We start from the raw sequence: 23833 nt of genomic DNA on the forward strand, positions 1-23833 counted from the left end.
ACTAGTTAAAATACCCCTAAAGTAGTTAAATTAAATCATCTATGTCTAAATAACAGAACTCTGAGACCTATACAATCCTTTAAAAAAGAGTTTAATTAAAACACATAATGGTTTCATTAAATAATACGCTATTAAACACATGTAAACTCATATGACCCCTGGACCCACATGCACGTGCAAAAAGTCCGTTCTCGCGCACGTGCACACGCACATGGATGCTGAGGGGGATAGGGGAGGGGGGAAAATGCCCGCGGGGGTGGAGAGGGGGGTGTGTGTGTGGGGGGGGGGGGGGGGGGGGGCAAAAAAGCTATAGGTATATTACTACTCATAAGAAGATAATAATAATAATAAACTTTATTTATAAAGCACACTAAAAAACCAAGGGCGTACCAAGGTGCTTGACAAAAATAAAATAGGAAAAGGGAGATGGGAGGGAAAAGAGAAAGGACCTGGCACGTATCAATTATAAAAACCTTGACAATCATAAGATATAAAAGTAGTTCACAAGCATAACGGATAAAAATGTACCAACGCACACCAAGTGTTAACTAGGTGGAAAGGCAAGATTAAACAAATAAGTCTTCAGCCGTGATTTAAACAGTGGCATAGAGTCAGATGTCCGGATAGCAACAGGAAGGTTGTTCCATAAGACCGGGGCAGCTACAGCAAACGCGCGGTCACCACGAGACTTCAGCCGAGAACGAGGTTGCTCCAGAAGAATTTGGGTAGCAGATCTAAGTGCTCTGACAGGAGTGTGTAACCTGAGAAGCTCATTGAGGTAGCTCGGCGCCAAGTTATTAATGGTTTTGTAGGTGAAAAGTAATATTTTAAATTGAAAACGGTATTTAATTGGAAGCCAGTGCAAGCCAGCAAGAACAGGAGTGATGGAAGAAAACTTCCTGCTACCTGTCAAAAGGCGTGCCGCCGCATTCTGGACAGTCTGCAATCTAACGAGAAGGGTGGAGGAAAGGCCAATATAAAGAGAGTTGCAGTAGTCCAACCTGGAAGTCACGAATGCGTGAATGAGTTTTTCCAGGTCAATGTGCGGAATATAGCGCTTAGCCTTAGAAATGAGGCGCAGCTGATTAAAACTAGACCTCACAACAGCAGACACTTGCTTGTCAAATTTAAGCGAGCTATCCAGTAGTATGCCCAAATTACTGGCATAATCAGAAGGAGAGCTAGCAAAAGGCATCAGAGCAGCACACAGTTGGTCGCGGGGGATTTTACTATCAAACACCACGATCTCCGTTTTCTTTTCGTTCAGGACAAGAGAATTACTCTTGAACCAACCTTTAACCTCACGCATGCATTCACGAAAATAGTGAAAAGACATAGCAAGATCGTCAGTAATCTCAAAATAAATCTGTATATCATCAGCATAGCAATGAAAGGCAATATTATACTTCTCAAAAATTGCTCCAAGAGGGAGCAGATATAGCGAAAAGAGAATAGGGCCTAATACAGATCCTTGAGGCACAGCACAGCGTACAGGTACCGAGGAAGATGAGAAGTTGCCCAAATTAACCGAAAAAGACCTGTCAGCAAGATAAGATTTAAACCAGTTGAGGGCAGTGCCTCTTATACCCACAGTATGCTCAAGTCTTAGTAGAAGAATGTTATGATCAACCATATCAAAAGCAGAGGAAAGGTCCAATAAAACCAGGACCACAGAGCGTCCAGAGTCAGTGCTTACAAATAGGTCATTGAGAACTCTAAGCAAGGCCGTTTCAGTGCTATGCCGTGGCTTAAAGGCAGACTGAAATTTCTCTGCAATGTTGTTCGCGTCTAAGTACGCCTGAAGCTGAGAGAGAACTAGTCGCTCCAGGATCTTGGACAGAAACGGAAGCTTAGAGATTGGTCGATAGTTCAAAAGATCATAACAATCAAGATTCTTCTTTTTCAGAATAGGCTGGACTACAGCATGCTTAAAGGCCAGTGGGACAGATCCAGAGAGTAGAGAAAAATTCATTAAGAATAAAATGCTCGGTCCAATTACATCAAAGCAGCCCTTAACAATGCGTGATGGAAGAATATCAAACACAGCATTGGTGTTTTTCAGTTGATCAACCAGCTGCTTCAGAGTCGAAAGCGACACGGGCTCAAATTGATGAAAAGTTGAATTACACTCAGAGGAAAAGACAGGATAAGAGGCAGACGAAGAGGAAAGCTTAAGGGATGAAACCTTATCTAAAAAAAGAATTTGAAAACGCTCACAAAGAGCTTGTGAATACAGTAAAGGCATATCAGGACAGGGATTAACAACAGAATTAAAAATTTTAAATAGCATACAGGGGTTATGACCATTAGCCACAATGACTTTGGAAAGAAAAGATGCCTTAGCCATTCTAGCAGCAGTTTGAAACTGTGAGCGGCTGGTCCGTAACATATCATAAGAAACCTTAAGTTTATCTTTTTTCCACCTCCTCTCATCACGGCGACAGACACGTCGTAAGGCATGTGTAGTATCATTTAGCCAGCAATGAGAGTAGGTTCTAGGGCGCTTCATTTTGATGGGAGCAACAGAATCAAGAATAAAAGAACAAACAGATAACAGGATATTAGCACAACCATCAACCGAACAGAGAGAACAGTCATCAGGTACAGCCAAATCAGAGGTAGATGAAAATAATGATAGCAAAGTATCAGCATAACCATCAGATGAGCGAACTGAGCAGCAGTCAGGAATTATAGGCGCCAAATCTAAAAAAGACACAGCAAACTTTGACACAGCTTCAGAGCTGAGTATGCGTAGCGGACGAGAAAGAGCTCCAGGCTGCAGTCCAGCGGCAGATAAGCCAATATCAAAGGAAATTAGAAAATGATCTGAAATCCCAGCGTCATTTATATCCTTAATACAAATATCCAGGCCATACGTAAAGACCAAGTCCAAAATATGGCCTTTAACGTGGGTTGGTTCATTTACCCATTGAAGGAGGTTAAAAGAGTCCATTAAAGCAAGAAAGTCTTTAGCAAGCAGGTCATCCTTACAACAGATGTGTATGTTAAAATCACCAAGAATAAGAACAGAATCATATTTAAAAAGAACGGAACCCAAGAAGTTGGCAAAGTCCGAGATAAAACACTTGTTATATTTGGGCGGTCGATAGACCAACACACATAAAGTGGTCGTGGAAGCAGTCATCTCCAATAACTGGACTTCAAAACTAGCAAAGTTAGGTGAGGAAAGTTGCCGAACATTATATATACGTTTTTAAAAACCGAGGCTAAACCACCTCCCCTACCAGAAAGCCTCGGTGAACTAAAAAAGGCACAGTCCAAAGGAAGAAGTTCAGAGAAAGGAATGAGCTCACCAGGGCGAATCCAGGTTTCTGTAAGGAATAAAACATCAAGGCCACTAGTAGAGAATAAGTCATTTAAAACAAAGGTCTTATTTACCAGCGACCTGACATTAAGCAGTGCCATCCGTGGCCAGGGTACTAAGTCACCTCTAGAAGCACGAGGCAGAGTGCATAGATTGCTTCAACAAACTCCCCGTCGGCGCGATGTTATCCAAATTCGAGTAGGAAAGCGTGTCGCAGAGCGGGCAGATGCTTGGTGATCAGCCGGGTAAATCCAGCGACAAGTAAGCAGTTTAGCGTCCGGGCAATCCAGGGAGGAGGGAAAAAATGATGGCGTGTCCAGATTAACATGTACATGGTCCGTAATTCTGGCTCTGAGAAAGGCCCTGAGATGGACGCGACGGCCACTCCGTCTTCCCCGCTTCCTGTAGCGTTTCTTGTGGAGACTAGGAAGCGGTAGGTAGGAGAAGCCGCAGGACGAATCCAGTTGTGGTAAGTTAGCGCTGCCCACACTCCAGCAGGGGTCGGCCCGAAACGAATGAAAAGAACGAAGATTTAAAAGTGTTTGCCTGTCATATGTAATCAGTCCACAACCACTAGATAAACATAAGACTAGAAAAATAAAGATAAAAAAACACAGTGCCGAGGTCCATAAGGGAAGGTAAGGGAAAAAGGGAGGGTAAAAAGCGGCGAGACGGATGGCAATCCAAGTACACCGGCGCCATCTTGGGTCTCCCGACCCCAAATAATCATTTGTAACCTTCACTAAAGCTGTTTCTGTGCTGTGATGAGCTCTGAAACCTGACTGAAACTCTTCAAATAAGCCATTCCTCTGCAGATGATCGGTTAGCTGTTTGACAACTACTCTTTCAAGGATTTTTGATATGAAAGGAAAGTTGAAGATTGGCCTATAATTAGCTAAGACTGCTGAGTCTAGAGATGGCTTTTTGAGTAAAGGTTTAACTACAGCCAACTTGAAGGCCTGTGGTACATAGCCGATTATTAGAGATAGGTTGATCATATTTAAGATCGAAGAATTAATTAATGGCAGGACTTCTTTGAGCAGTTTTGTAGGAATGGGGTCTAAAAGACGCGTTGATGGTTTGGAGGAAGTAATTATTGAAGTTAACTCAGAAAGATCAATTGGAGAAAAAGAGTCTAACTTAACATCAATGGTACTAAGAGTAGCTGTAGATAATATTACATCTGTGGGATGATTAGTCTAATGATAAAAATTTTATTTGTGAAGAAGTTCATGAAGTCATTACTAGTTAACGTTAAAGGGATGGTTGGCTCAAAAGAGCTCTGACTTTTTGTCAGCCTGGCTACAGTGCTGAAGAGAAACCTGGGGTTGTTCTTATTTTCTTCAATCAGTGACGAATAGTAAGGTATTCTGGCTTTGCAGAGGACTTTCTTATAAAGCAACAAACTATTTCTCCAGGCTAAATGATGATTCTCTAAATTTATGACACGCCATTTCCTCTCCAGCTTACGAGTCATCTGCTTTAGGGTACGTGTTTAAGAATTATACCACGGAGTCAGGCAGCCTTATGGTCCAAAAAATACGATAATTCCTCATGTTGTGTTTAATGATCATTTTCTGTAGAACTGAAGACTTGTGTGTCTGATAAACTCAGCAGAGCATAAATCACATTATTAATCTGAACTTTATTAAAATGCTTTCCGCTGATCTGCACTACCTCTTCCTCACTGTGACAAACACGAAAAAGACAACATAGTGAAGTACTTGAAATACTTTAGCCTCTAGTGTGCATGTATATCATCAGCATATATATATCTATATATATACATTTATATAAAAAGCCATCTGCTCAGTTTTGCTTGTCATGATTCAGAGGATCCTCCCACCATCCCAACTCTGAAAACTCTTAAAACTGGCCAAACTCCATCTGTGAGCACACGCTGACCATTAACATATGTTTAAATATCTGAGTATTACAGACTTCAGGATGAAGTGTTGTGCTGTTGTTTCAGAGCAGATTTTTTTAAAGTAACTGTGGTCCTGTGCAGACAGTTCATGAGAAGATGGCATATTGATTACTCATTTATGAAATCATTTAAGTGACTCATAAAATGCCAAAATTGTCAAAATATTAAGAGGACGCAAAAGAAATGTTGTTTGTTAGATTTATATTGTTGGATTGTCATTTATGCTTATATATACTCATATATGTACTCCAATATATACTCATATATGGTTAGAGGTATAAAATCGATTGCATAATGATAGAGGTCTGATCCTTAGCAGTCTGCAAAGACTCTGTGTGCCTTCCAGAGTGTTCTAGCATGCACACACATCCTAGGGTGATGAGAGAGGTCGTACCTTCTCTTTCTGATTTATACTATGGGAAGACACCTACTCTGTATCTGCTTAAGTATAAGAGCCCTTTGTTTAGGTGGACCGCTGGGCACCTAGCACCAGCTTTGGGGAGTCACAGGGTCATATCTTGACAAAAACTAGCAACAAGAAAAAGCCCACCTCCACTCGGGTGATCAGAAATCGAGATGCAGGCAACGACTGGAAGCACAATAACTGGAGACACATCCAGCTCCTCCCAGCAGGACATGAAACACCTCACTAACCCACATAGAAAACAGGTCTTCCCTGGATCCGGCATCAAGCTGGCACTTCTGACTGACCAGTGTCATGGCAGGGTGTATGTCAACCAGATGTGGGCCAGGTCTGGCAATGATGGCAATATTTATGTTCCTATTTTCCTATTTTAGTTAGGAGACCCAAATGCCATGTTGTAATACTATACTGCTATAGTAGCTAATGTTTCAAATGCAGGTTTGACAGGTTTGCCGCAGAGTGGCTGTAGCTCAGGAGGTAGAGCAGGTCACATACTGATCAGAAGGTTAGTGGTTCGATCCCTGCCTCCTCCAGTTTGTATGTCAAGAGTGTGAATGTGTATGAATGCGGTTAGGAAGCATGTAGTTTAGAGAAAGTGTGTGACTGCGGCATGTTGTATAGAGCTCTTTGAGTAATCTGACAGAGTGAAAAAGCGCTACAAAAGAATCAGTTGAAACCATTGACTGTCTGAACGGAGTTTTGTCATGTTACTTTTGCACTGTTACGTTTGGGCACATGTTGTTATTACATGGCTTGATTAAAGTACACATTAGGCTGACATGTGGGGCCAGAGCTGAAACTGTTCTGGGCCAGCACAGGGCCAGCAGTTTGTCTGCAACTGCCCCGTGGCTGCACACAACTTACACATGGCCCACATACCGCAAAGAATGACGGCCCTTTGGTGGCCCAGACCAGGTTTGCCAGAGGTGATCCGCAGATGGGCCAGCACAGGACCACCAGTATGTCTGCAACTGGCTTTGTGGTGGCCCATGTGTGGGCCACCTCTTGCAAACCAGATCTGGGCCACCAAAGGGAAGTCATTCTTTGTGAGCCATTTGTAAGCACGTTGTGTGGGCCAGATCCGGGCCATACCAATTTTGCTATCTGGGAAGGAGGTGTCCAGCAAGTCAGCCGGCTCTGACAGAGCTCCTCACCTGGCCTTTGAGGATGAGCTAGGACACCTTTTAGAGGATTCGTTTCTGGCCCTTGTATCCTCACAGCTGTATGACCACAGCTCATGGTCACATTAGAGGTCTGAAGGAAGCAGAAAACCTGGCATAGCCCTGACTCCACTCCAAATTTACTCTACTTAAGCGTTGCTAGCTTGAGCATAAAAAAATAATATTTTATTTGCTGTGCAGTAAAGATCCTTGAACTGTGTTTTAGTGGAGAAAAGTAAAACTCCACAGGGCGCAATTCAATTCATTCATGCACACTCCACCCTGGGTGAAGCTGGGCAATTTGAACCCCCACACTGTGCATGGTCATGGTATTTGTGCGCATGTCTATTAAATACCGGACTCATAAAGGTTTTGCAGATCCCAGAGAGTAGGAGGCTTAATGAGATGAAACTTAGCATCATGGAAGTCATGTGACCACAGCCTAAAGTTAGCCTAATCTCCCTGAACAAACATATCCTGAAGATTTTTATCCACAGTGCATTTTTTAGCAATAATGCAAAATCCAATTGAGTTGTTTTTGCTAATGAATCCAAGGTGAGGCTAACCTCCAGGCTAGCCTATAAAAAAGCACGTCAGAGAGTTTCTTCTGAAACCTGTGAGTGAACTTGCAGATATGTCCACATGTTTTTCCTGCAGTAAGAGCATTTTGTACTGGAGCTGTTACTCGTGAATATTTGAGATGAGCATTTGCGTCTGCAGTGCTAATGAAGGGCAGATGTATGAGATTCATGAATGAAGCAGCTTTGTGTGGTTTGCTCCGGCCCAATGGGACTGTTCTCAGAAAAGTTTGAGCTCTGCTGATGTTCTGAACCTGAGATCAAACAGGACAGTCTGACTCAATCAAACTGATTGCTGGACACAGCGCACAGTTTCAGAGCCAGAAAATGAGCTGAACAGGTAGCGTTTGGGCAGTCAGCCAGTAACCCTTGACGCTGATACACTGCGCTTCCACCCATGTTTGAACAGTCCCTCTGAGACCTGAGCAGAGCAGCCCAACTCTGAAATTACTTTACATATAAAATCTCTGCTTCTTTTTCAGCACGAGCAGCTGAAAGAAGAGTTTGCAGGTTAGGAATGAAGGTAATCTGTCGGGCTTGTGTAGATGTGGTGATGAAGTGTAACACCAGTGATCAGGGTAGATGGAGAGGGAGAGCAGAAAAATGGAGAAAAGAGGTGAATCATTTACCCTCAGGAGAGAAGAGAAGGATGCAGTCGAGAGGAGAAAATCTGAGAGATAAGAGACCTGATGGGACAGGAGGAGGAAAGAAAAGGGCAATGAAGAGGAGAATCATTGAAAAGGAAGGAAAAAAGGACACTGTGGAGAGAGGGAGAAAGACGAAAAGTTGGAGAGGATGAATCAAGTGGAAAGGACAAGAAAGGCAGGAGAGAGGAGAAAAATGGACATGCAGGAGAAGAACCATGAAGAAAATTAAGGAGATGAGGCTACTGAAGAGAAGGGAGGAAGGGGAGGAAGAGGAGGGATAAGAGAGGACAGGATGAGTGATCAGATATCTGAGGAGGCAGCGAGAAGAATAAATGACAGAGGTGAATAATTCGTCCAGATTTCCAACTTTTATCATTACAACCCCGGCTCAGGGATCAACAGAATGTGTTGGTTTAATAACTTTTCACCACAGCAAGGTGATGTTCTGGAGATCAAGTGTTATGGAATAACTGGAAGGTGACAAAGAATGATCTTGGATAATCATCCCAGTGTTTATTTACCCACTAATTCAAACAAGGGCGGCACGGTGGTTAGCACTGTTGCCTCACAGCAAGAAGGTACTGAGTTTGATTCCACCATTAGGCCGGGGTCTTTCTGTGTGGAGTTTGCATGTTCTTCCTGTGCGTGGGTTCTCGGGCTTCCTCCCACAGTGCAAAGACATGCAGTTAGTGGGGGTAGGTTAACTGCAAACTCTAAATTGTCCATAGGTGGGAATGTTTGCCAGTTGTCAGAACATGCAAAACAGTGCAAAAGTAACATGACAAAACTCTGTTCAGACAGTGAATGGACTGACTCTTATATAACACCTAGATCACTCAAAGTACTCTATACAACATTCAGACATTTTCTCTAAACTGTGTGCTTCCCACACATTCACACTCTTGACATGCAGACTGGAGGAACCAGGGATCGAACCGCTAACCTTCCGATTAGCACGTGACCTGCTCTACCTCCTGAGCTACAGCCACCCAGGGGTAAACAGTAAACCATCGCTAGGTTTTGGATAAAGTATACATTCACAAACCTGCCAAACCTGCATTTGAAACGCTGGCTACCACAGCAGTATAGTATTGCAACATGGCATTTGGGTCTCCTAACTAAAATAGGAAAATAGGAACATAAATATTGCCATCATTGCCAGACCTGGCCCACATCTGGTTGACATACACCCTGCCATGACACTGGTCAGTCAGAAGTGCCAGCTTGATGCCAGATCCAGGGAAGACCTGTTTTCTATGAGCCTCGGCCACATGACCCAAACCACAATCGAGCCAGATATGGCATGCCATCACATAGACAGTGTCATCTATGCCAGGCCTACCTGGGCCATATCAGGATGACATACGTCTTATCATGCCAGAAGTCAGCCAGCAGTGCTGGCTTGATACCAGATCTGGGCCAGACCTCCTTGCTATGTGGGAATGGGCGGTGAGGTCAGTTAGGGGCAGCTTCACAAAGTCTTACAATGCTTCTAAATAAGAATACTTTTCAAAAGGTGTTCGAATTCACTGAGAAGGCTCGTCTAGCACAGCGTGAAAAGTCTAAGGCTACATCCACATTAATGCGTTTTCGTTTGAAAACGCATCGTTTTCTCTCCATTTTGGCCTCCTGTCCACACTGAGACGACGCTTTCCCCAAGGAAAAACGCATGGTTTTGAAAATGCTCTTGAAAACGCATACATTTCAAAACAAAGCTGTCCCATCGCTGTGTGGACACTCGAAAACGCATACATTTCAAAACGGAGCTGTCCCGTCGCAGTGTGGACACTCGAAAACGCAGACTTTCGAAAACGATGATGCATTTCAGTCATGTGATGCGGTCATGTGACCAATTAACCCTCTCAAGGCAGGCGTTGCCGATTTGCAACAGTTAAAAATTAACAACCTGATTACCCCACATACATATTTTATGAGGTTTTTTTTACTGAGAAGTACCACTGCAGGACTTGGTTGTGCATTAGCAACAAAAAGTTTAATTTGAGCCTGAGAGGGTTGTTTTGTTTGCTTTCAATTTTGACAGCCCTATTAAAGATTAATATCAGTTTGTACATGTTCCTTTTCTTCAAATTATTTAATTCTCATTCGCTTTGGCAACTTTGTACTTTTGTGTTACTTGCAGCAACAACTCCACCTCATTGTTTTTCCATTTAAAAAACTCTGTGCTTTTCCCCAACCTTTTGCTGCGACGTTTCAATGAGCCGGAAAGTAAATAAATGGCAGACAGAAATGAGGCAGGCCGAATCTTCTTGTTCTTCTTGCATGCGCAGTACTGGAACGTAAGTATTTTCAGCCGTTTCAATGTGGACGGACAACTCTGTGAAAACGACTGAAAACGCTAGTGTGGACGTGAAGCATTTTCAGACGAAAACGCTGTTTTCAAATCTATCTATAGTGTGGACATAGTCTAAGACCAGGCAACAAAGAAAGTTTGACTTGCTGAGCATCAGAAACACAAGCAAAATACAGAGAGTGTTCTCAGCGGCCAGAAGAAAGATGGATGCCACACAGAGAAGTGTGGACAAGTGGGTGAAAAATATGTCTGACAGACAACTCACCCAAGCAGAGACAAATCCCACTAGTGGACTGATCACAGCCACAGAAACATTAATTCGAAACAACATTGCAGACGTGGAAGCAGAGCTGCTACGGACAAAGGTTTTGGCCTGTCTCAGCAATGCAAAGCCTCCAGTATCCAGCATCAAGCATGGAGGAGAGGAAGGCGCTCACATCACTTAGTAATGACAACAACATTACCATCCCTCTGGCAGACAAGGGTAGGTTCATGAGAAAATTTTGCTGCTCAGTGACAAAAATACTTGTGAGGCCCTGAAAGGAGACCCAGGAAGTGGTTACAGGAAGAGGATGATAAATTGTCTGAAATAGTTAGAACAAGACAATGCCACTGACTGGACCTCATACCACAGGCTATACCCAGGGGAATCTACACCAAGTCTATATGGTTTACCAAAGTTACATAAACAGGGTGCACCTTAAGACCAATTGTCTGTATGATCAACTCGTTTCTGGCTTCGATGCTTAACCCATTGGTAGGCAGCTCTGAACACCACATCCAGAACACCTTGGATTTTGTTAAGAAGGTGAGAGATGTCATTGTGGAGGCAGATGAAACAATGGTCTCATACGATGTTACATCTCTCTTCACTTGTGTTCCAGTCACTGAAGCGTTGGAGGTAGCTCGTAAGAGATGACAGGATGACCCCAACCTTAGCAACAAGACCACCCTCAGCACAGACCAAGTGTGTTTGCTTTTGGAACTGGGTCCTCATTCCACATATTTCTCATAAAAGGGTCAGTACTACAGACGGAAACATGGGTTTCCCAGTTTCACCCACTGTGGCCAATTTGGAAGAAGTGGAAAAGAGGCCTCTGTTATCTTACCCAGGTATGTAGATGACATACATCAATGGTCTTTGATCAGTGGTCATCACAATTTGCATATTAATATCAGGGTACTTTTTGTTGAATACAGCTCCGCCTTCAATACAGTCATCCCACACAAACTCACTCACAAGCTGGCAACACTCAACCTACACCCCACCCTTTGTGACTGGCTACAGGACTTTTTGACTGGCAGGCCCCAGTCCGTCAAGATCGGCAACAAGACTTCAGCCAGCATTATTACAAACACTGGCGTTCCACAGGGTTGGTCCTCAGTCCCATGTTCTACATCCTGTACACCCACGACTGTGTCGCCTCCAATAGGGATAACACCATACTGAAGTTCGCGGACAACACAGCAGGGATTGGTTGCATCACTGGAGGGGACGAAGTGGCTTATAGGAGAGAGGTGGCCGGTCTGGTGTCATGGTGTGAGGACAACAACCTCACCCTCAACACTGATAAGACAAAAGAGATGATAGTGGACACAAGACCTCACCAGCCGCTGTTTATCCGGGGCTTTGAGGTGGAGAGGGTGAGCAGCTTTAGATACCTGGGCGTCTACATCACTGAGGACCTCACCTGGACACTGAACACCACACAGCTGGTCAAGAAGGCTCAGCAGCGGCTGTATTTCTTGAGGAAGCTGAGGAAATTTGGTATGTTGGCCAAGATCCTCAGCAGGTTCTACAGCTTCATTGTGGAGAGCACACTGACCAGCTGCATCAGTGCATGGTACAGCAGCACTACTGCTATGGACTGCAAACGCCTGCAGAGAGTGATAACAACCGCGGAGAAGATCACCCCGCTGCCCTCTCTGCAGAGCATATACCATCGCAGAGTCCAGAGGAGAGCTGACTCTCACCCCAACCGGTCGCAGCAGATAGCCGCCCCTCCCTGAGCCTGGTTCTGCCGGAGGTTTCTTCCTGTTAAAAGGGAGTTTTTCCTTCCCACTGTCGCCAAAGTGCTTGCTCATAGGGGGTCATATGATTGTTGGGTTTTTCTCTGTATCTATGAAGCGCCTTGAGGCAACTTTTGTTGTGATTTGGCGCTATATAAATAAAATTGAATTGAATTGAATTGAATTGAACTCCATCCTCAAAGACCCCACACACCCCGAACACGGACTGTTCACACTTCTAAACCTTTGTCCTGAGGGCAGAAGTGTCCAGAACATCCCGACTGAACAACTCCTTCTTCGCCACTGCTATCAGACTCTTGAACAGCTGACCTATTTTAACAGTAAAAATAACCTTTGCACATCACATCATCTTACATATCAAACCAGCATATTAAGCTCATAGCTCTTTTGCATATAAATCTATTTATATGTTTCAATTTTTGTCTCCATTTATTTATTCATACTGTTTATATTTTATTTGTTCTAGTTCTATTTGTACATATCAACAGGCATCTGTGTGTGGACAGCAGAGAAAGAATTTCATTGCATAGAGAAATGCTTTTCTTTGTACACATGACAATAAACATTTTGAATTTTGAATCTATTAATGTGCAAATGTACTGTTTATAAGGTTGGGGAAACCTGCAGAACTCACTTGGATGAGTGACTAAACGTTTCTCCCACTAAAAACGTCCAGATGAACAGAATCAACCTTTTGGGACTTCCTTACCTTGATGATTGAGCATGCATCAAAAGATCAGACAGAATATTTACAGACTACAGGTCACTTAAAATGAACATTTGGCACAAGCAGCTCACAGAGATAATTCCAGGTGGAGGAAACACCCAGTTTCAGTTTGAGTGCAAGCTTTAGGGATAGACAGAAGGAATAACTCTTGAGGTTAATGAAGCCAACTTTTGGGTTGGCACTTTTTGGATGTCGGCGTATGTGAAATGGGAGGGTCTTTAAATGAAAATTACTAACATTGACTTTTGAGAGAGAGAATAAAGCATTTTTTTATCATGCTGGTTGTTAAAAAAGCATAAATTGGCCCATGAATGGAGCCCTGTGGAACCCCTTCATAACATGCAAATAGATCTTTAATCTTCAGAACACCTTCAAATAAATGTAGACGTGCCTGTTTAAACCTTACACAGGCCTGAAGACCAGCTGGCAACAGTCTGGCAACCTCCAGTCACTAGGAAAAAATGTTTATTTCCCACGTTTGGTGGTTAGTCAGGGGTCGCTGCCATTTTCTGGCAGCAGTCACAAAGACATATACAATGTTTTGCTGTAAACCTCCTCTCAGCTGCTTTGGTCCCTAGCAGGTTTCTGCAGCCGCTCATAATTTTTGTAAAGGAAACAACTTTTCTGCAATGTTTTGCAGTGTTCCCAGTTTGCACATTTTTTTGTCCAAGATTCACTATTGCTCTGTGGCTATTTAGTAAGCTGGCAGACAAGACGGTGTCTTTGATACAAACTACAGGTGAGTGTGGCACGATCACAGCGAGGTTTTCAGTGCATCACTCTCCTTGTGACTCACAACCACTCACCAACACAGTTGGGGAAGATACATTTTTCCCTAGAACCCATAAGTTGCCAGGGGCTGTCTGGTTTCTAGGCATGTTTGACTGAGGCCTTACTTACAAACACAGGTGGTTAATTTCATTGTTTCAACCTAAAAAGGCAACAACAACTCAAGAAAGGCTCCAGGTTACTGATCCTATGGAATTGTGGGTACGGTATTTGGATGAGAGGGTGGAGATCACAGTTTTGAGCTAATTTGACCAAAACTGTAGCTCAGATGTCTTGGACAGTCTGTTACCACAGTAACCTTCCTGCAGCCATATTATTGGTCAGATAGTTGCACTAAAATGCTCCAAAAATGCTCCAACAGCACAAACATAGTCCAAAGGTCCAGTTCCAAATCCAGTTGGAACCTAGCAGACACCTAGCAGCTACTGCTTTCTGTATTGCCTTTTACCTGTAAGTAAAAAAGAGGCCACACCCCTAATAATGCAAAAGGGGAATTTTAAAAACATCCTTCCTCATACAGGTGTTATGAAAGGGGAAATTATCTATAGAAACTAAAACAGTTTGTGTATCAGGCTGTAAATACGTTTATTTTTACATGGGAGTCTATCCGTTTTTTAAGTGATGACGTATGAATCCTGCTTCCGAGTCCAGACTACTCTACGTTTATTAAGGCTGTTGTGTTTTTAACATGTTTTAATGATTTGTATCTTGAAGTCAGTAATCAGTGGTAATAAAACCTTTCTCGGGTGTTATTACCACTATTCATTTTAAAGCTCAGTTTTTAAACCCTTACGATGTAACTACATCCCAGCCCATGCAGGAGTATATTAATGGCTAACCTCGTATTGTGGATGGGTTATCTCAGTTGTTTCTCCTGACTGAAGTTTGGTCTCTTTACAGCATCCTGCCATGTGAATGCATTTGTCCCTAACCATTGGGAACACTCACGTTAACCTTTATCGAGTGGAAAAAAGTTAGTGTTCATCCTCCAGCTTCAGTCTGTTTATATTATGCTAACATAGCAGTGTAGCTAGCCACCGCATAGCACATCATTATATACCAGCTAGTGCAGCTTCAGTAACCCTACTAACGTCACTGCTGTTTAGTTTTCTGTCTTCATTTATGTCTGAAGTGATAACAGAGCTGTACGTTTTAATCTTACAGAAATCCCTCAGTCAGAACATGGTATATCATCTTTAGATGGAAACTAGTGAGCTAACTTCCTGCTAAATTCTAACTCCGTTAAATTTCAGAAATTCTGTTTTCATGGATGCTTGGATGTTAAACTTTACTGTTACACCTGGTAGAGCAGCCACACCGATCATTTAAACAGTCAAGAATTTATACAGTGATCTCACTCTCAGTGATGCTGCAGTGTTCGTTTGATTTAGGGACCTGAAGCAAAGTTTGGACCCAGAAACAGCTAATGACGTCAGACTTAAACACCAGATGGGACTGACTCTCTGCTGCTGCCTCTGCTGGACACTAGAGGAACTGTAGCTCTTTGTTTTCATATTTGCTGCATAGCAGATACACTTGTTCTGTTTGGAGGGTTAATGATGTTCATTAACAGGTGTGCTCACATCTGTAGACAACGCTCTCTTTTTCTGCATTTTGTCGCATTATTTTATCATAACCGTCTAAAAGAAGATGATCAGTGCAGAGGTCTTATTTGAAGTACAGAAAAACAAGATGAAGGTACAGAATGATCTTGTAATCAATTAGCTATACAGTGTAAAGTGGATATTATAGATCTACCAGCTTCTATAAGGTATAATTTCTCAAATGTGCAATTATACCAACCTTCGTGTGAATTTTAAAAAGACTGGAAAAAGAAAGTCTTTCCGTTATCTGGAGTTTCTCAGCAGGATGTAAACCCACCACAGTGTCAGTGCTCACACTTTAAGCACTCTTTGAGTGCTTAAAGTGGTTCAACAAAGAGAAAAAAACCTCAGATGCAGCAGGTTACTTCAACCATCTCAAACTAAACTCTTCATCTGTTCCAGTCTTCCTGTGTGATCGAGTAGTAATGATACGGTGTCCATGATAATACTAACAAAAAGGTAGTAATGCTCTCTCAGATCAGCTGACAGTTTGAACAGCACCATGAAAACTGCTAAACGAAATCATGAAATCGGCCGACTTGAGAGACGATGCAGATCGAAGGTTCAAAGACAGGTTTTGATTAGTTTAGATTACATTTTAAAGATTGAGGACGTCCACGTGGAGCCTCATCCATAGAAATGCTGCTGTGATAAATGCCTTTTAGTACCAGACATTAAGAAATGATGGTGGAAATGATGAAGCGAGCTGTTTCATGCCAGATTTCAGACAAAAACAATGCACATTTTTTAACTGGAGTGATGACTGCTTCTGGTTTTTTGCACCAAGGGAGAAAAATGTGACACTGGAGATTTAACTGAGCTCAGGCCTGAAAGAACAGTCCATCAACACGACATCAGAGCCGTACAAACGCAGCAGGACGTGTGGCCACAAGCAAAAAGTTCAGTGTTAGACTGTTACTGCAAAAGTAATCTAATTACTTTCTGCAATGACTAAGTAAAGTATGCATTACTTTCTTCATAATTTATTTTTCTGGAGGTTAAACAGCGGGGCGGTGCAGTTTGTGTAAAATGTGTTGATCTCCAGCACCCTGACCTGTGCTGCGTATCGCTGTGAGGAGAGACTACGAGCAGGTGCAGCAAGTCTGAAACCCCGATGAATTGATTTTCCTGCCTGGACTAACTCTCCTGAGGTCTTGCTGGACGTCATGCATCACCAGAATGTGAAAACTGCCAAATAACTCATGGGGAAATATGTGAGTATTGAAAAGTGCAGTGAAGGAGTGTGAGTGCTTTATCAGAACCTGTGATGATGATGTGTTTGATGAGCAGGAGGTGCTCAGGTGCTTCTGAAGTGTGTGTCGCTGTCAGAGTTTTACTCATCGATCACAGTGAGTCAGCTGTCAGGCTGCCAGCGCTTCGTTTTTCTCACACCTCAAACGTGTCGGGGAGTCTCGGAGAGTTTGATCCTCTGCACGAGCCAACAGCTCATCAGTGCCTGAGAGCCAAACTTCAGACTCTTCAAGACGACTTTCACAACAAAAGAGCCATTAAAGGAACTCATCAACCTCTCAGGCTGATGTTAGAGTGGCTTCTGTGAGGACTCCGGGGTACCACATGTTCTTTTTATTTCTCTAAATATTCTTGCAGGCATATTACAATAACCAAGTAACTGCACGATTATGACTGTTTTATGTTTTTTATAAGATTTATCAGTTAGGATATCATCAAAATATCATGCAAACATACTGAACTACACAAACATGAAAGCATGTCGGAGCCATCGCCCTCAGAAAAATGGACCAATGGATCAATCCACTCATTTTTAACTCCCAAATGATTAAATTCCTATGTGCTCACAGACAAACACAGGAGCAAAGAGAAGTGCTTTCATCTCATCATTAGATCCATCAGCCAATTAAACTTTATTAGCTTTTCATGCAGGTTATAGGCGCTTCACAGGTGACTGAAATATCTAATAAAACAGAACAAATGACACAAAAGATGATTTTAAATCAAAAGAAATACATGCAAAATGCAAAGCTAGAGTTTATTTATCTTGGAAAACTTGGAAAATGTCTGCAGCAAAAAAATATAAAACAACCAACCTGCAAAGAAAAGTAGTATTATTCAAGCAGAAAAGAGTTCAATAAATGAAATCAATAAAATTGAACAGAAATAAAACGATTCATGCTGGGAACTCTTAGAGAGACATTCACTGATGTGACCGAACATCTGGTCACATCTGTTCTGGAATCACAAAGTTCCAAAAACTCAAAGAAATCCTGCTGACGAGCATCTACCGGGAGGTCACGTGTACCTGCTTTCCTGAGCTTCCTGTTCCTGAACACGGAGACGATGACCAGCAGGTTCCCGATAACATCCACCACGATGGTCGCGATGAGGACGCCGGCCAGCAGGGTGGCCACCCAGGGCACGGCGTGGTGCTGCGGGGCCTCTCCTCCCGCGGCCGGCGTGGAGTTGCGGGGCCCCAGGGTGCCCGTCGCCGCGGTGGGCTCCCGGTCCTCCAGGGGCATCAGTTGCGGGAGGTGCCGGGGGTCGACGAGTCGCATCGGGTCCATTCAGCGTCACGCGAGGGGGTCAGAGCTGCGCGCGACGCCGCCTTGGGGCGCGCGGTTGTCCGGGTGAAGCATGCCGACGCGTCTGCGCAGGACTTTTCCCGCCTCACGGTTCAGTCACAGTCACAGCTCCGCGCCGCTGTTGTCACACTCACGTGCGCACAGACGCCTCTGTCCGCGCGCAGCAACTCCGCGCGCTTATAGCGCCCAGCCTGCGCGCAGCCGCTCTACGTCTCCGTCTGAGGAGAGGAAGACACCTCCAGCACTGTCTCCTCTGCTCCTCCCTCCTCTCCTCCCTCCTCCCTTTCCTCCTCTGCTCCTCCTCCCTCCCCTCTCTCTTCTTCTTTTACTATTTCTCATCTCTTCTTCCCCTCTTTCCTCCTTTCCTCCCTCTTCCCCTGCCTCCTCTCCTTCCTCTCCTGCTGTATCTCCATCTTCTCCTCTGTTGTGCTGTTTGAACCGTTCTAATGGTTAATGTTCTAAATGATAATAAATGCCCATTCTATTATTTTCTATTGTACTGTATTGTGAGAAAGAGGAAATAAATCAGGAAGGTAGAAGAAGTGTGGTTAATGCTCTTGAAGTGGAATATTTGAACCCTGACCCAGTGATCTCTCTCCTTGCTAAACCCAGATGCTTCCAAAATCTCAAAGTTTGTGGCAGGAAGCCCCGAGGGCAAATTTCTCCCATTGGCACAAGAAAACATAAATCCCTTAACCCCCCCACCACCACCACCACCACAGATCCACGAAAAGGACTCATGTAAGGAGGTGCTCCAACAGGTCATTTACAACAGCACTCATCTCTGATTCTGAGCACAACTTTTCGTATCTTAAATTCACAAAGTGACCCATTTTACTCTGAGCTGATTTTTAGGAACTGAGATGTTCTTCCAGGGAGTGTAGAGAGGTGAATATCCAGGCCACAGACAAGAGGAGAAAGAAGGCATGAGTAACATTAGTGGCCCACAGATGGGCGAAGGTTTTCACAATCTGCGGGACTAATGCAGTGTTTTACTTAATCACACACAGATTTGACTGAACTAATCATCTTAGACATGGGAACAATGATGGAATCACCTCGCTTCACAGAGATGAGACCAAAAATGTAATCATGTTTTTTCAGATGAAGTGGAAGAAAAAAGATGGACTCATTAAAAACACATCAGCTGCTGCCGTGCTGCACCTGCTCTGTGGCCAAATTCATTGTCATCCGGCTTCTTACATGAGCAGGAAATGTGCTTCTCATCTTCAGTCATCTTTGTTTGTTTGGAAAGACGTCAGAGAAAAATTCCAGCGTCATGCGGTCGATTGCTCGTCTTTAGCGTCGTGCTGGTTTGTTTTTGTCTTTTCTGTGTTTGAGTCATCCACTTTCAGACAGTTGTGTCTCAAACACCGGTTCCTGCTCTGTCCCGTCTGTGTTTCCTTTGTTTCTACTACATTTTGTATTCTAAGCTATACTGATTGGAGTTTCTGTCCTGATGTTCTGACCTCTTACACCGTCTCCACGTAAGCTTCCTATTTTGGTTGCACTTGCTCCAAATTTGAGAAAAGTTGGCTGAGCGTGTGCTCTGTCAGGTTTCCTTCTGCAGACAGACTTATTTTGCATATTTAGATTTGTGCAGGTTTTGAAAGGTGAGTCCATCATTTTTTCTTGATATGGCAAATAGTGTGTCGTTCAGTAATGTAATAAAACATGTTTGGTGTGTTTAATGAGGCCAGGATGCTCGGCTGTTAAACACACATAGTTTGTGCTGTATCTGTCATATCTCCATATGCTGAATAAGAAGGGGAACGAATAGCAGAGGGGAGATGAACATGACTCCATTAAATGTGCTGAGTGATGTTTGATTTTTAAAAATCTTTTACCAAAGAATGCCCACATTATAAGTTAGAAATCTCACAAAGAAATGACAGAGTGGGTGAAGCTCCGTGTCATGGCGGTGCTTCACTTCCTGTAACTTCCTGTAAGCTGTCACAGTCGCCAAAATGAACAAAGAGTTCCAAATTTAACTTTGGAGTATAAAAAAAGATTTGGGGTGACAGCTGTTTGTGAAACATGTAGCTACAGGCCTCATTTCCTGATTTTGATGAAAAATCTGCTGCTGAGCTTCTGAAGTACCAAAATATTCTCTATATTTTTATCTTCATGCAGAAGATTAGAATGCATTCCCATCCATAATTATCCTGCGTTCACAAGATAAAAATAATTTGTCTTCCTTAGAGGATTTGGTATGCCCACACATCATCCCGCTGCTGCTGCTGCTGCTAAGCCCAAACATGGATGAAAGCTGGATTACTCAGATCTATGTTCCATCCCTGGTCACTCCATCTAAAATCAGTCCAACCTGACCACCTCAGAATCCGCTGATTTCTTTGTTATACAGTCTCTCCACCAAATCCTCCCGTTAACAATTAAAAAATTCAGAGACACAGGGAATCATGTCTGGATGATGTAAAAACTTTAACAGAGCTTAAATGTTTCTCACTCCCAAAGATTTCATGTAGATATCTTGTGAAATCCTCATGAAGATCTGAGGGAAGAAACAGTGAAACTGGAGCCATGCCTGTGAACTTCAACAGCCTCTGAAAGCATTCACAGTATGAAGGTAAAAAAATGTACGTGGCTTCTTTAACAAAATGATCCTTGTGAGCGCCACGTGCTCCGGTCAGAGACGTTATGAGCAGAGATGGGCAGTAACGTGTTACTTGTAATGCGTTACTGTAATCCGATTACTTTTTTCAAGTAACGAGTAAAGTAAGGGATTACTATTGCAAAAACGGTAATTAGATTACTGTTACTTTCCCGTAGGAACGCTGCGTTACTAAAACCATGATTTTTTTGAGAGAATGTCTCATGACAGTGACGTAAGCAAGTGCGACGTTCGTCACAACAGCTGTGTGCAGATCAACAATGGATAATATATCGAGTGCGGGAGAGAGTATGAGCATGCAGCGTTTAAAGCGTGGAAATACTGACCTTACTTTGAGTTTGATTCCATAAAAAGTGACAAAAACATTAGTGTCCGTTGTGCGTGGGAAGAAAACGTAGCACAGAGTGTGCTACCACGTAATGGGAAATTCACAGAGAAACTCATGGATTCTTCAACTCACCGCTGCGGCACACCTGCACCAGGGTAAACCTCTGCCTACCCCACTCCTGCTTTACAGGTGAAAATAGAGCAACAGGACCGCTAGTCTTTGATTTTATTTATTTTCTGCTGTGGTTTACTTGCATCTATTTGAAAGAGTGGGTGTAAACCAGGGGCGATTCTAGGATCAGAGCTTTGGGGGTGCTGAGCACCCAGAGAGCTGCCCATCCAGGCAAGGTAAACTTTAGTCGTCACGATGAGACTTCTTCCCTGTCTCTGTCAGTCCCTGCATCCTTAAATGTCTCCCGTTGTTCCCTCTGACTGTCCCCTTGGTGCATTTAAACCCCTGGTCCTCCCTGTCCTCGTCCTCTGTTGTCTTCATTTCCATTATCAGTCATCATAATTTTACCATCTCTGTGCAAGTCTGCAAATTTCTTTATTAAATCATAAGATTCTTAAATTCATCAAGTCTCTCTGTGCCTGGGTCCTCGTCACAAAACATGACATCACTGTTTTGTACATTTTAAAACAATTTAATCCCCACATTTGTGAAAGAAAAGCAAAACACTTTTTTGAAAAGTCTGTAACAAACCCATCAAATCTGATCAAGGTTATTTAAATGCTGCAAAAGAAGAATGGATTGGAATTTAAAAAAAATACATATACTAATAATGGATTGCATTTATATAGCGCTTTCCGGGGCCCTCAAAGCGCTTTACAATTCCACTATTCATTCACTCTCACATTCACACACTGGTGGAGGCAGCTACAGTTGTTGACAGAAGCGAGGCTGCCATATCACACCATCGGCCCCTCTGGCCATCAACAGTAGGCGGCAGGTGAAGTGTCTTGCCCAAGGACACAACGACCGAGACTGTCCGAGCCGGGGGCTCGAACCGACAACCTTCCGGTTACAAGACGAACTGCCACGATCTTTGAGCCACGATCGCAGTTTCCTAACCTTAATTACTGGGAAGAATAATGAATGATGCTCACTGTGAGTAAAAAGTAAGCTGGGTGCATTTTTGGACAGAGATTCACTTTTAAAGTGTATGTATAATACAATACAGATACATAAAAATACACTCCAAAAATAGAAGAGTCCTTGAAATGTACAAAATATTATTAAAAAATGTAAAAAACTGAGACACCTTAGCCTCTGGTACAATGTATACAATGTATGAAAAGATCTTTACTGCAGATACTAATATGGCTCTGCAGATTTTTTCTTTTCTTTTATCCTATGTCGCCTCAGCTTGAGGTTGGTAAATCTGTCTATCACATTTTGGTGTTCAAGTCTCTCAAGCATCTCTTTCTCAACTGACATCACAGCCAGGTGCTGGAGTCTGCTTTGACCCATGGTCCTTCTCAGCCAGGTATGGAGCTGACTCAAGACACTAAAAGACCTCTCACAGCTCCAGCTGCTAACTGGGTTTGTTAGGGCAACCTGAATAACAGTTTTCAGTTTGGGGAAGATCTGATTATCCAGAAGATTGTGCAATGTTAACATATCTGGGATGGCACCAGCCTCACTCTTGAGCTTCAAAAAGTCTCTGGCAACCATGACTTCCTCTGACTGAAGCTCAATATGGTAATGCAGTGCCAGGGCTGACAACCCAGTTTGTTTTGCAGACTGTGTATAGCAGCTTTAATATAGGGACAACACAACTTCCAGATTGTACGAGTAAAATTAGTTGTGTTTTTTTTCTTTGCCAGTTTAACAGTTTCTGTTGTGCCTGTTAGTACTCCCTGTCTGTTTTCTTACCTGGTTCTTCCTGACCTTGTACTTTCTCCTCATGTTCTCCTCTTTCCTCTCTCCCTCTTTGGACTGACAATCATACACAAATAGATTGTATTCAATTAGATTAAAAAATACTATTAAGATCACTAATAAAAAAACTCCTCTCTCAGTTTACTTTTAACCAAAAGGCAAACATTATCCTTTATTGATGGATCATTTGATTTTACACTTTTACCTGAATGTGGCTCCTTTTTTTGAAAAACCTACCTCATATCCATTATGAACCTGGCTGTCTCTCTGTACACAAACAAACACACACACACACACACACACACACACACACACACACACAACAGGAGTTATAAGGTTAATGGGCATCCAGTCAGTTAGCTAGTTAGTACCTTGGGTTCAATATCGGCACATATGACAAAATAACCAGTTTCTCTCATTACATTTAAAACAGGACGGTGGTAACAACAGTAGGCTGCGGACAATGTTACGTTTTAGATTTTAAATAGGCTGCATACATTTAAATGGGAGCAACAGGACGGTCAAATGTCGCTGATTTTACTACAGAGCAGGACGGATTGTAGGGTAGCAAACATAGTCGGAAAACACGTTTTCAACACTGCAGGTTACCTGGTGTAATATTTTTCAGCTAAAAAGAAACATGGCCTGACTCCTACCTAACTATATAAAGAGTAACTGAAGGTTAAATGCAGCTAATATGTCCTGTTTTAAGCCAGACACTTCCACCTCTGCTCCGCTGCGTCTCAGCCACCATCGCTCTGGCAGCAACGGCGCTAGAGTCAGAGCAGGGGAGAGCTGGAACAAACCACTTTGGGAGGGGTTATCTATACTTTTGTTGTTAAAATGTTCCATCTCAATTATGTACTGTATGCTTTTTATATTTTTAGTAGTGTGTCCCACAAACAGCAAAT

At 43.0% G+C, this 23833-nt stretch overlaps 1 protein-coding gene across 1 annotated transcript in view; it reads right to left on the bottom strand.

Annotated features, from left to right (window-relative positions):
- mtnr1al (melatonin receptor type 1A like) overlaps positions 1 to 18348 on the bottom strand; it is a 49834-nt gene extending 31486 nt beyond the window's left edge. The window contains exon 1 of the mRNA XM_084952767.1: positions 17802 to 18348. Coding sequence (XP_084808893.1) covers positions 17802 to 18063 — 262 coding nt within the window. The 5' untranslated portion in view covers positions 18064 to 18348. The remainder of the gene's footprint in view (positions 1 to 17801) is intronic.
- Between the last annotated feature and the right edge of the window lie 5485 nt (positions 18349 to 23833).

The sequence above is a fragment of the Perissodus microlepis genome, chromosome 2 (assembly GCF_051167445.1).
Source record: "Perissodus microlepis isolate ML-2025 ecotype Zambia chromosome 2, ASM5116744v1, whole genome shotgun sequence".
Taxonomy (NCBI): Eukaryota; Metazoa; Chordata; class Actinopteri; order Cichliformes; family Cichlidae; genus Perissodus; species Perissodus microlepis.